This window comes from Camelina sativa, chromosome 11 (genome assembly GCF_000633955.1).
Source record: "Camelina sativa cultivar DH55 chromosome 11, Cs, whole genome shotgun sequence".
NCBI classification, from domain to species: Eukaryota; Viridiplantae; Streptophyta; class Magnoliopsida; order Brassicales; family Brassicaceae; genus Camelina; species Camelina sativa.
Genome location: NC_025695.1, coordinates 19,378,495 through 19,392,757, shown reverse-complemented (window position 1 = coordinate 19,392,757; position 14,263 = coordinate 19,378,495). Strand labels below are relative to the sequence as shown.

Sequence of the window (14,263 nt, the reverse complement as noted above, 5' to 3'; positions counted from 1 at the left end):
TTATGTTCATAAGAGATAGTAATAAATTTCGCTTGACCAAGAAAAAAAAATGATGTTGACAAAAAAAAACAAAAAAAAAAGAAATTTCACTCTCCATATATAATAAAATCCGAAGAAAAATACCTATATTTAATTATTTATAGACAATATCTATGTAATTTCTTTTTATTTAATTATTTGGATGTGATAGAATTTTTTTTCCGAACACACAGATCTTATCTACACCGATTTATTAGATGATACATTTTAGTATTTTACACCCCTATATGTATTTTTTTTTTCCTTCATTATTTTCGATTCACATGTACTACTACTAGCAAACAAAACTTATAGACTTTAGTACAAATAAAAAATTTCGTCAGGCTGTAAATTGAAAAGTCAACCCTAGACCTCTTTAGCTTCCTCCTTTTATATAAACAGAGAATTAAAACCACTTCCATTCACAGCCTCTCTGTTTCATCTTCTCTCTCTGATCTCACAACATGTCGGAAGCTATAACTTGCTCGGCGACCGAACTTGCCGTCCTGTTGGGTCCTAATGCCACGGCGGCGGCCAATTACATCTGCAGCCAGCTAGGCGACGTGAACAACAAATTCATCGACGCCGCTTTTGCCATAGACAACACATACCTCCTCTTCTCAGCCTACCTTGTCTTCTCTATGCAGCTTGGTTTCGCTATGCTCTGTGCTGGTTCCGTGAGAGCCAAGAATACTATGAACATCATGCTTACCAACGTTCTTGATGCTGCAGCCGGTGGTCTCTTCTACTATCTGTTTGGTTACGCCTTTGCCTTTGGATCTCCCTCCAATGGATTCATCGGTAAACACTTCTTTGGTCTTAATGACATCCCCACGGCCTCTGCTGATTACTCCAATTTCCTCTACCAATGGGCCTTTGCTATAGCCGCTGCTGGAATCACAAGTGGCTCGATCGCTGAAAGGACTCAGTTCGTGGCTTACCTAATCTATTCATCTTTCTTAACCGGGTTTGTTTACCCGGTCGTCTCTCACTGGTTCTGGTCAGTTGACGGATGGGCTAGCCCGTTCCGTACCGATGGAGATTTGCTTTTCGGCACCGGAGCAATCGATTTCGCTGGCTCTGGCGTTGTTCATATGGTCGGAGGTATCGCTGGACTCTGGGGTGCTTTTTTAGAAGGTCCACGACTCGGCAGGTTCGACAACGGTGGACGTGCCATAGCCCTTCGTGGCCACTCGGCGTCACTTGTTGTCCTTGGAACATTCCTACTCTGGTTCGGATGGTACGGATTCAACCCTGGTTCCTTCAACAAGATCCTCGTCACATACGAAACAGGGACATATAACGGCCAGTGGAGCGCTGTCGGAAGGACGGCCGTCACGACCACCTTAGCCGGCTGCACCGCAGCTCTTACAACCCTGTTTGGAAAACGTCTACTCTCGGGTCATTGGAACGTCACTGACGTATGCAACGGCCTCCTTGGAGGGTTTGCAGCAATAACCGGTGGCTGTTCCGTCGTAGAGCCGTGGGCAGCGATCATCTGTGGGTTCGTGGCCGCCCTTGTCCTCCTCGGATGCAACAAGCTCGCGGAGAAGCTCAAGTACGATGACCCGCTAGAGGCAGCTCAGTTACACGGAGGTTGTGGCGCGTGGGGGCTAATATTCACGGCTCTTTTCGCTCAAGAAAAGTACTTGAACCAGATTTATGGCAACAAACCTGGAAGGCCACACGGTTTGTTTATGGGCGGAGGAGGAAAGCTACTTGCAGCTCAGCTGATTCAAATACTTGTGATCACGGGTTGGGTGAGTGCGACCATGGGGACACTCTTCTTCATTCTCAAGAAAATGAAACTGTTGCGAATATCGTCGGAGGATGAGATGGCCGGTATGGATATGACCAGGCATGGTGGTTTTGCTTATATGTACTTTGATGATGATGAGTCTCACAAAGCCATTCAACTTAGGAGAGTTGAGCCACGATCTCCTTCCCCTTCTGGTGCTAATACTACTCCTACTCCGGTTTGATTTTGGATTTTTATTATCATTTTCTAGAGTATTATTAACGGTGTTTTAAAAAACTTAATATTGTTTTGGATATTTTTTTTTTTTGCATTGCAGTAATGTTTTTAGATGTACAGTTTCGTGGGTTGTGACAATTTAATATCTATAAGGTCATTTGTGTTCTCTTTGGAGTTTTGATAACGCTTTTTTCAAAATGTATGATCATTACTTTGCTGCATTATTAAGTATAGAAATTAGGAATGTGAAGAATGGACTAAGTAAAAAAGCTGACCATTTTTTTAGTTTGGACTTTTGATATTAGCTTACGCTTATTGCTTTGAATAGCTAAAAAGTCTAAAACCAACGCGATAGGGTAATACAAGTATCACTTTTCTAGAAACACTAACAATTTGATAAAACTAAGTTGAAGCTTATTGGCTAACTTCTCTGATAGCCTCAACTAATCTCTGACGCAAATAATTAATTATTTATGTAAATAAATTATATGTCTTACATCACTTATTTTAGACTTAAAATTTTAAAATGCTTGCAAGTTGCAGCGGAAGTTACAAACTTTTTTTTTTGTTTGTGTTTTACAAACTTTAAACAACTTGTTCACGAATCTCAACTATCATTTGTACACCACATGAAATAATGTTTGATTATTTCAACTCAACGAATATGGAGGTGTTCGTACGTACTTCTTGTTACCGCAACTAAAGATTCGGAGGATTCTATTATTATATTAACAAACATGATTCGCACAAATTACTCGGAAGTCGGAAATCGTGATTGTGTTGTCGATACCATCAGGCATCGAATGATAAACTCCGTACATAAGTGGAAAAGGTAAGGGTAATTTAGATTATTTTCAAAAAGATGGAAGCATGAGATGAGGCCAGATCTCCTACAAGTTGGAAAGAAAATATTTTGTCTTTTGCCCAAAATCAAATAAATTCTAAATATTTATGAAAAGATGAAGAGATACCAGTACCACTCAATTATATTTTTCTTTGGTATTTCTTTAAATTATAAACCCTTTTTACAAGTTTTAAGGAACTAATAGATGGCCCAGCACTTTGATGGACACACCACACACTAAATAAAGAAAAAATTGACCAGATGACAAATTGCATGGCCATTTCACATTATTAGTAGGTACATACATTTCAACATTTTGAAGAATATATCTTTGACTGTTTTGAATTTGGATATTATTCCAATGGAGTGGTTATTTGTGATTGAGTGACTAAATTTTGAATCTATTTTTATCTTACTTTTCTTTAATAAATAGACTAAAAATAGCTGATTAAATAATCCAATTGAAAAAGTTAATTAAGAAACAATCTTCCGAGATCGAGTCCCCGTTCCTACGAATGTAGGAATTTAGCTAATGGGCAGGTCAGTTGTGGCCCAATGGTTGACAAAAAAAAAACAACCTTCCGAGTGTTTTAAATTTTAATACGTTTTGGAGTAATAGTTACGAATACTAGATTGACGACCGTGGCAAATTTGACATTGAATTTTTTTTTTACCAATAAAAAATTAGTTCAAAAGAGTCAATTGAGTGGGAAATTGTTTACATACAAAACAAAACATGATGCGGATAACTACGAATACATACAATTGGGTGAGAAATTGTTATTATAAAATATACTAATACATATTACATTGGGTTTCATATTTGTTTTAGTAAGTGTTTCTATCTCTGGTTTGGATAAGAAACTTATTGGTAGATGATTTATAAATGATTTACGGGGTAATTTGGATCAGCTTATAATATATATCTTTCATAAAGAGTATTCTTCCACCACTTTAAATAAATATTAAAAAGTTTGTAAATAATTTGTTACACTCTTAATTAATACATTAAATCAGTTTTTCTAATTAATAACTTAAAATAATTATATAAATTATTTCAAAATTTTAATTTTTAAAAGTATAAAATAATTACCACTTTTTATAAGAAAAATATATATATTTGTGAAATGGAGTGATGACAAAGATAAAATAATCTTTGCAATGAATCAGGAAAATAATAACAAACTACTTCGAGTCAGCTGTAATATTTTGAAAGGATCATTTTCATTTCAGAATTTAAAATTCATTATACTCGAAGAATAATCAAAGATGACAAAAGGCTGATGCATGTGTGAGCGGCTCACAGTGAGCCTCAACGACCCTCTTTCTCCTCTTTTCCCTTAACATGTCCAACACAAATAATTAATCATTTCAAGAAATAATTCTATGTCTAACGTCATATATTATAGGACATTTTTAATCCTGGAAAGTTGCAATAGAGGTTGTCAACTTGGTATCTTACAAAATGTGTACAACCGATCAGGAATCTTATTGTGTCATTACTCATGCAATGTTTTTATGTTATTCCAACATTATTTTGGTTAACCGAACAAACAAAGTTGGAGATACGTACGTTGTTGCCACACCACATGATTCACTTATAATAATCAAGATAAGATTCATACACAGAGATCACAATTTACTTGGAGCCCGTGATCTTGTTGTCTGTATCATAAATGGCAACTCCGTACATATACGATACAGTTAGGGTTAATTTAGGTTATTCCACCAAGAAAAACTTCAAAGAGAAAAAATATTTCCAAGTCTTTGACGTCTGTAAAGTGCAGTTTGGACTTTTGTATCTCTTTATTTATCAACAACACTTAAAGCATTTGGATGCAAAAATGTTTTTTCATGTTTTTTTTTCTCCAAAGTATGTTTCATACGGGCAGTCGGAGGAATCATGTGGTGTGAGTTGTACTAACTGTTCTCGCAACAACCTAGTGGAATGACTTGCAATACATGATTTTGGACAGAGATGACCTAGAACTGTTTATTTCTCATGAGAATTATGCTGGTATGTTAGCTCGGAACCGTGTTAACTTGATTGGGAGACCCCTTAACCCCAGAGAACAAGACTTTCGACGTGTGATCTTTTCCTTACCTCACCTCTAGGGCATAGCATCGCGGGTTCATGGTCGGGTATTAGATGACAGTTATGTCAAATTCTTATTATGTTCAGAGGCTGGTCTGTTTAACGTTCTACGAATGGGACCTTGGGTGATTGATAACTGGTTTGTCGCTTTGCAAAGGTGGGAAGACTTCCCTAAGCTGGATTTCTGACTAGTATTGATCTTTGGATCCAAATACGAAGTATACCTTTGCCTTATGTTTCAGAAGCAATTGTTAGGTTTATTGCCAAAACTCTTGGGGAGGTTGTTCATCTGGATTTCAATGAAGAGACTACTTCGCAAATTGCTTTTATAAGAGTAAAGATAGGTATTGGAATCACTGACCCTCTGCGTTTTTTGAGAAAAATCAGATTTGAATTAGGTGAAAAGGCCATGATAGGGTTTGAGTATGAAAAACTCAAGAGGATTTGTACTAACTGTTCTCGCATCAACCATGATTCCTCCCACTGTCCGTATCTTGTTCCACACCAGTTTGTCATGATGACACCCTTGATGTTCCAGTAGCCCATGTTTTTGAAGAAGGAAAGGGCTCTAACGTTTACAGCTTCCTGGACGAGAAGCCTTCATCTCTTAGTTCTGAGCTCTCCTCCTTCTCTCTTATCTCACAACCTCCAAGACCTACTACCATTGGAATTAATCTGGAGGAATTCTTAGCTGCTTATCCTCACAGAACTAGACTTTCTTCAAGCTCAGACTGTTTCGGTACCTCATCAAAAGCTAAGGAAGTTCTCAGGAGGAAAGAAAAGGTTAATTATGAAAGTGGAGTGTGTTCTAAACGCAAGAAAGGGAAACAAATTTAGTTAGAGATAGAGAGAAACACTCGCCAACGTAGAAAGGGTTCCGAAGTTTGGTTTTATCCGACTGAGCATAATCTCTATGAAAACCGAATAATGTTTCTTAATCTCATAGATTGATCAGTCTCGTTGTCTCTGAGGTTTCTCCTTTTGATTTAGGTTTTTTGTTTGGCTTAGACAATAACTCTCACTTTTCAGTTCAAGAAAGTGGATGCTTTTGTTACACCTTTTGGTGTATGGGCTGCTTAATAGATGAAGAAGTAAGGTCATAGAGGAAACTCATGAAGACCTTTGACTGCAATCTTTTTGATGATGATGAGGTGATAAGTAAGCAACTTTCACATTTTAAGCTTATGATGTATGCTTTAAGACCAATTCTAATGATCTTCATTGATTTCTTGGTCTTGATGTGCATGATTTGGAGTTGAGCTTACTCTCCCATCATCCAATAGTTCTATTAACGTCTTTGTAATCTAAAGTTTCTCTGTTTTTATGTTTGTTGTAATAACCTTGACTCACCAGCATAGTTTATACCATTGATGGTTGTTGTTGCGAGAACAGTTAGTACAAATCCTCTTGAGTTTTTCATACTCAAACCCTATCATGGCCTTTTCACCTGATTCAAATCTGACTTTTCTCAAAAAACGCAGACGGTCAGTGATTCCAATGCCTATCTTTACTCTTATAAAAGAAATTTGCGAAGTAGTCTCTTCATTGAAATCCAGATGAACAACCTCCCCAAGAGTTTTGGCAATAAACCTAACAGTTGCTTCTGAAACATAATGCAAAGGTATACCTCGTATTTGGATCCAAAGATCAATACTAGTCAGAAATCTAGCTCAGGGAAGTCTTCCCACCTTTGCAAAGCGACAAACCAGTTATCAATCACCCAAGGTCCCATTCGTAGAACGTTAAACAGATCAGCCTCTGAACATAATAAGAATTGGACATAACTGTCATCTAATACCCGACCATGAACCCGCGATACTATGCCCCAGAGGTGAGGTAAGGAAAAGATCACATGTCGAAGGTCTTGCTCTCTGGGGTTAAGGGGTCTCCCAATCAAGCTAACACGGTTCCGAGCTAACATACCAGCATAATTCTCATGAGGAATAAACAGTTCTAGGTCATCTCTGTCCAAAACCATGTATTGCAAGTCATTCTACAACGGAAGAAAAGGAAAGGGAAGGAAAAAAAGAGAAAAGTGATAGAAATATATGGAAACCTTGGAAGGAAATATATAGGAAGTAGGCATCTTGTGTTGCCAGCTCTTTTTGCAATCTTTTGATTCTAATCTCTGATCTACACCACACTCTTTTCTTCCAATTGCCAATAGCCTTTCTGCAGTTATCAAATCTTATCATAACAGAATTGTTGATGTCCCTAGATCTCTTCTCATTCCAAGCTTTCTGAATTACTTCCATAAAAGAAGGATCCTCTGCCCACATTTTGTCAAACCAAAATTGCCTCTTGAATAACTCCTTATCACATGTAAATTTAACCAAAACCGGATTATGACTAGATCTTAACTTCTCAAGAAACCAATGATGACTACTTGGAAACATAGAAAACCAGGCCGGGTTCCCAAAGCAACAGTCAAGTTTACACTGAATCCACTGTTTATTTCTAACCCCACCCCAAGTGAAACCATTTCCAGAACTACCGAGTTCAGCTAAATCACAGTTTGCCAAAAACTCTTGCAAAGGGTGAAAAGAACTGAGATCCCTCAATGGCCCTCCTAGTTTATCCTTACAAGATAATATAGCGTTAAAATCTCCAATCATACACCAAGCTTCTGATCTAGACATACCAAAACCTGTAATTTTATCCCAAACTAAGGACCTGAGACCAGTAACATACACCCAAGAAATAAACCAAACCTTAACACCATTAGAAAATTTCGTATCTATAACATTTTTATCAACAAACAGAAACTCTATATCTATACTATCTTTCCAGAACATTGCTAACCCACCACTAGTTCCTATTTGTTCAACAGTTTTAAGGTTACTATAGCTTAACCAACCTTGAAATTTTTTCAAAAGAACACTTGAGTTCTTCGTCTCCATGAGGAATAGAATATCAGGAAAATGAGCCTTTCTCATTTCCTTGAGATGTAGAATTGTCCAGGAATTCTCCAGCCCTTGACAATTTCAACTCAAAATCCCTATTGATCTTGCAGCAGTTCACCTGGAACTACCGAATTCTTGTCTCTCTAGACTTTTGGCCAATCCATTCCCTTGATCTTGAATTCAATTGTTTGCATTGTGTTCCACCTTTTTTATTCAGAACCGTATCAAGCGTTTTCAGATTTTTCCCTTTTTGATCTTTGGTATTTTTTAACCAAGATCGAGGTCTTTAGAAGAAGGTAACATCTGGTGCAAACTCTTTGAGGAGGAAGCCTCCAAATCACCCAAAAAAAGGCTGATTGAGAGCAGTAAAAGGAATTACTTTGAGACAAGCTTTGAAGTGGAGTTTCAGCAATCGATTTCTTCGGAATCATCAAGTCGGCTTTGATTGCATCAGTTAGAAGTTTATGTGGGTTACAATCTGCAACTGTGATATCTTTACCCTGAAGATCCAACTCCTTACCTATATTTAGCACCTTTCAAGAATCGGGAGTAACAACCACATGTTGAGGTTCAATTGCTAACTGAACAAAAGGACACCTACTCTTATTAGGAGTCAATCTTTGGCACTGAAAGCATCGTTTGTGAATTCTCTTGTAATCTATTCAAATCTTGACTAGCGATCCATTAGGAAGTTGAAGTTCTTTGAAGTTTTTTAACCCTTTAGAATCATCAAGTAAGATTTGAACATGAATATAATCCTTGCTTTGTGCCTCTTCCTCATCAAAAGGAAACTCAATTACTTTACCTACTGATACAAGCCTCGGAATCCACCAAGACAAGACTCTCGGACTCAAAGACTTAGAAGCTTGGCGGAAGCGATCTGATGGAGAGTAACCGGTTTGATGCTGATTCCACAACACCGAGGGCTAGAGAATATGATCCAAGGGCTATTCCTCGCAAGGATCAGAGACTCTACACGAAACCTAAGTTGTTTGATTCCACAAACTACCTAGAACTCGCAAGAACAATGATTTGATTCAGAACACAAAGTGTTGAAGCAAACTGAAATTTCTTATTATTCAAAAACATGTCTTGAAAAGTAAAAGCTGATAGAGCTTATATAGAGGCTCAAGTACAACATCTATATGCTGAAATAAAGAAAGAAATCTCAACAATTAATGATAATTATGGTCTTTGGGAATTGAATGAGATCGGCCAAATTGGGAAAGTTGTGATGCACCTTGAGTCTTGATAACTTGGAGCCGAAGTTGTGGTTTCTTGGGACATCTAGATACATTCTAGGAAGCTTCTGGATGGTCTTGAGAGTCTCACAAAGGCGCAACATTGAATAAGGAAAAGTCTGTTGTGTCATAAAGACAAACATATCCAAATAAGGAAAGTTGCACTTTAACTTGATCTGCCTAATCAAGTGAGGTGGGGTGCATCCTAAGATGTGTGGTGAAGTCTCCAAGTGATATAGAAGCTCTCCAGGACGCCAAGGGATGCTTTGGTTTGAGCCATTTATAGAAAGATCCATTTTGAGTGATAATTGACTTGCAGAAAGGCTCCATGAACCATGTCGTGAACTAGCTCGAAACAAGGGTGGCTTTCTTTGATCATCTTCCATAGAATATGTGTAGGAAGGTATATGGAAGGATGTTGCCTCATTAAAAACCTTTCTACGTAAACCCGGTGGGAAAAACCCTAGACAAGGGAAAAAGAGTGCAACGGTCTCATTCCAACGATATGATCTTTCAGTCCGTTGAAGGTCCGCATCACTTCTAGTTCCAGTGGTCAGCTCCAAAGTATGTTTGTTTTTTACTCTTGCACATATCGGAAGGATATCATAGTTCTCTTGAACTGGTACAAGCTGGTTCCCTCCAAAAAGTATTTCAGGCAGTCTATCAGGAAGTTCGTAAGGTTGTACATCAAGAAGTCTGTCACGTAGTACTTCAGCCACTGCTACAGCCGGTAATTGAGCTCCTGTTCTTACATCATCCCCTCCCCCTTGAATGAGTTTAAACCTTGAAACTATTTTATCTGCACCAAGAGAAAGCAAGTTAGCTTTCATGCGGTTTTGGGACTCTAAAGTCTTACCTTGGTATTTCTTTGTTTGATGGCGGATTGGTGCATCAGGTNAGAAAGATCCATTTTGAGTGATAATTGACATGCAGAAAGGCTCCATGAACCATGTCGTGAACTAGCTCGAAACAAGGGTGGCTTTCTTTGATCATCTTCCATAGAATATGTGTAGGAAGGTATATGGAAGGATGTTGCCTCATTAAAAACCTTTCTACGTAAACCCGGTGGGAAAAACCCTAGACAAGGGAAAAAGAGTGCAACGGTCTCATTCCAACGATATGATCTTTCAGTCCGTTGAAGGTCCGCATCACTTCTAGTTCCAGTGGTCAGCTCCAAAGTATGTTTGTTTTTTACTCTTGCACATATCGGAAGGATATCATAGTTCTCTTGAACTGGTACAAGCTGGTTCCCTCCAAAAAGTATTTCAGGCAGTCTATCAGGAAGTTCGTAAGGTTGTACATCAAGAAGTCTGTCACGTAGTACTTCAGCCACTGCTACAGCCGGTAATTGAGCTCCTGTTCTTACATCATCCCCTCCCCCTTGAATGAGTTTAAACCTTGAAACTATTTTATCTGCACCAAGAGAAAGCAAGTTAGCTTTCATGCGGTTTTGGGACTCTAAAGTCTTACCTTGGTATTTCTTTGTTTGATGGCGGATTGGTGCATCAGGTGGTTCATCTTTGAGCAGAATTGAGTGGTAGAATCCTTTTGTAGCATTCAGCTCTAGTGTAGGCATGTGGTTCACCGTGATAGATACACCATGGGGTGTTCTAATTTGCTCCTTTTTAGCTCCAAAATCTGAAAGTGGGTCTTTTGGCAAAGACAAATACGTCATATCCGTGATTGGATGAAAATAGGACTTATCAACATAGCAACTGAACCGTGTATTAGCGCATACCTTTGATTTTGCTTGCATTGCACAAACTTCTTTTTGGTCTAATGGAGCAAGAGTAAACTTGCGGTTGTTGAGGCAAAAGGAATAGTGATTGGTACGCCTGTTAGGTTGGACATCACGATCATATTGCCAAGGTCTACCAAGTAGAACATGCCCAGCTTGCATGGGTGCAACATCACACAAGACTTGATCTTGGTATTTTCCGATAGAGAATGGCACTTCGACTTGTTTTGACACTTTTATCTCCTCTTTGTCATTAAGCCATTTGACCTTATATGGCCTCAGGTGATTAGTGGTGTTGATTCCTAGCTTCTCAATAATAGTAACACTAGCAATATTAGTGCAGGAACCACTATCCACAATTAAGTGACATACCTTGTCTTTGATGGTGCAACGAGAATGAAACAAGTTTTCTCTTTGCTCGGGCTCATTTGTTGTTTGTTGGGCTGAGAGTACTCTTTGTATGACTAGCAGCTCGCCTTCATCAGCGTAGATGGTGGTTGCATCGGCTTGCACTAGATCGACTTCATCTTGTGATTCATAACCGTCGGTGATGATCACCATGACTCGCTTGTTGGGGTACTCTTTTGCCACATGTCCCATGCCTTGGCATTTATAACAAATTATTTCATGTGATCTTTGAGGGTTAGAGGACTTACCTTGTTCAGCACGGTGAACATTTGATTTGAAATGAGAATCAACAACAATGGATTTTCCCTTGTCTATAGTTTGCAGAGGTGGTGCTTGAACCGTTGTGGGTTGTGGCTGGCTCCACGAGGTGTCTTTGGCTTTAGTCCGAGGGTTTATCTTCTTTTTGATTTGTTGCTCACGTTGCATAGCGAGGTGTAGAACTTCTTGTAAGGAGTGGTAGGGCTGCGTCTCCACTTTGCGCTGTATACGATCTTGGAGACCATCTACAAACTGGGACATGAGAGACTCCTCGGTCTCCTCAAGCTCGAGACAGCTTCTTATGAGTTCAAATTCCTCATAATACTCTTCTACACTCCTAGATCCCTGAAACAAAGCACGAAATTGTTTTAGTAAATCACGGTGGTAATGAGGTGGTACATACCTTTTGCGAAGCTCAAGCTTCATGTCAGGCCAGCGTGTGATTTGTTGGTATCTAAGCCTCCTCTTCTCAGCTACATCTCTGTCCCACCATGCTAGGGCATGATCCGTGAGAATTGCAACAGCTAGGGCTATCTTCTTTGGCTCCGTGTAGTGATAATACTCAAAGAGGTGCTCCATCCTTTTTTCCCATTCCAAGTAAGCTGAGGGATCAATTTTTCACGCAAAGGTAGGTGCAGTGAGCTTCACTTCAGGTGGTAGGTTTCTCTCATCTTCCCGAACACGGTTTCGGTCTCCTTGAGCTCTTCGATTGGGTTGATCAAAGGCCACGTGGTGATGTTGAGGTTGTAAGTCTGGTGGTTCCTCTTCTTGATGAGGATCATAGTTGCCTCCTTGAACTTCAGGCTGCAGGTTCCTTCCTTGGCCGAGTGGTGGTGCATTCTGATTCATTTGCCCCAGTTGGGTGAGCTGTGTTGACATGGTTATCATGTTGACGTTCATGGTGGTGAGCGTAGTCATGATGGTCTCTAGTGTGATAGGATTTTCGTCACCCATAGTTCCTTGCAAAATTCAAAGATAAACAAGAGAAATCAATAGATATCCGAACTAAGCAAGCCAAACAACAAAAACTGAGACAGATCGGAACAGAATTCAAATAAGAAATAGCAACAAAAATTTTTATGGGTTTTTAAGACTTTAAATAAGCTAAAACAGAAAGAAAATAATTTTTATGAGTTTTTTTTCAATTTTATAAAATTCAAACAATAAAACAGACGAAAACAGACTTTTTTATGGTTTTTTTTTTTTGTAAGAAATTTTGAAACTGAACTGAAAAAGAATAAAAACAAAAGAAGGAACGAAATAACCTGGTAAGATAGGAGCGTTTAAGCTCTGATACCAATGATACAAGCTTCAAAATCCACCAAGACAAGACTCACAGACTCAAAGACTTAGAAGGTTGGCGGAAGCGATCTGATGGAGAGTAACCGGTTTGATGCTGATTCCACAACACCGAGGGCTAGAGAATATGATCCAAGGGCTATTCCTCGCAAGGATCAGAGACTCTACACGAAACCTAAGTTGTTTGATTCCACAAACTACCTAGAACTCGCAAGAACAATGATTTGATTCAGAACACAAAGTGTTGAAGCAAACTGAAATTTCTTATTATTCAAAAACATGTCTTGAAAAGTAAAAGCTGATAGAGCTTATATAGAGGCTCAAGTACAACATCTATATGCTGAAATAAAGAAAGAAATCTCAACAATTAATGATAATTATGGTCTTTGGGAATTGAATGAGATCGGCCAAATTGGGAAAGTTGTGATGCACCTTGAGTCTTGATAACTTGGAGCCGAAGTTGTGGTTTCTTGGGACATCTAGATACATTCTAGGAAGCTTCTGGATGGTCTTGAGAGTCTCACAAAGGCGCAACATTGAATAAGGAAAAGTCTGTTGTGTCATAAAGACAAACAGATCCAAATAAGGAAAGTTGCACTTTAACTTGATCTGCCTAATCAAGTGAGGTGGGGTGCATCCTAAGATGTGTGGTGAAGTCTCCAAGTGATATAGAAGCTCTCTAGGACGCCAAGGGATGCTTTGGTTTGAGCCATTTATAGAAAGATCCATTTTGAGTGATAATTGACTTGCAGAAAGGCTCCATGAACCATGTCGTGAACTAGCTCGAAACAAGGGTGGCTTTCTTTGATCATCTTCCATAGAATATGTGTAGGAAGGTATATGGAAGGATGTTGCCTCATTAAAAACCTTTCTACGTAAACCCGGTGGGAAAAACCCTAGACAAGGGAAAAAGAGTGCAACGGTCTCATTCCAACGATATGATCTTTCAGTCCGTTGAAGGTCCGCATCACTTCTAGTTCCAGTGGTCAACTCCAAAGTATGTTTGTTTGTGACTCTTGCACATATCGGAAGGATATCATAGTTCTCCTGAACTAGTACACGCTGGTTCTCTCCAAAAAGTATTTCAGGCAGTCTATCAGGAAGTTCGTTAGGTTGTACATCAAGAAGTCTGTCACGTAGTACTTTAGCCACTGCTACAGTCGGTAATTCAGCTCCGGTTCTTACATCACCTACGCATCCAGAAATTTCTCTAATAGTATCCTTTGTATAATGATTCAATAGTAAATTACGAAGCCTAATCCACACCAGTAGAAACATTAGATAATTAGCAGGAGGATCTTCAACCCATCTTTCCATAACTACTCCCCAATCATCTTGAGTCCACACCCCAGTCTTTAAGATCTCGTTTGTATCTTCTTCATACTTGAAAATGAACTGAAAACGATCTCTTGATAAGGCAACACCTCTTCCCCTATCATACAATCTCCAAATCCTTGGCATCTCTAAGATCCAATTAGACATAC

At 38.9% G+C, this 14,263-nt stretch overlaps 1 protein-coding gene and 1 pseudogene across 1 annotated transcript; both read left to right on the top strand.

Moving 5' to 3' along the window:
• On the top strand, nt 423-2,177 carry LOC104723849 (ammonium transporter 1 member 1). The gene has a single exon (XM_010442269.2). The coding sequence runs from the start codon at nt 483-485 to the stop codon at nt 1,998-2,000; it is 1,518 nt and encodes a 505-aa protein (XP_010440571.1). The 5' UTR covers nt 423-482; the 3' UTR covers nt 2,001-2,177.
• Nucleotides 4,514-6,012, top strand: LOC104728136 (annotated as a pseudogene).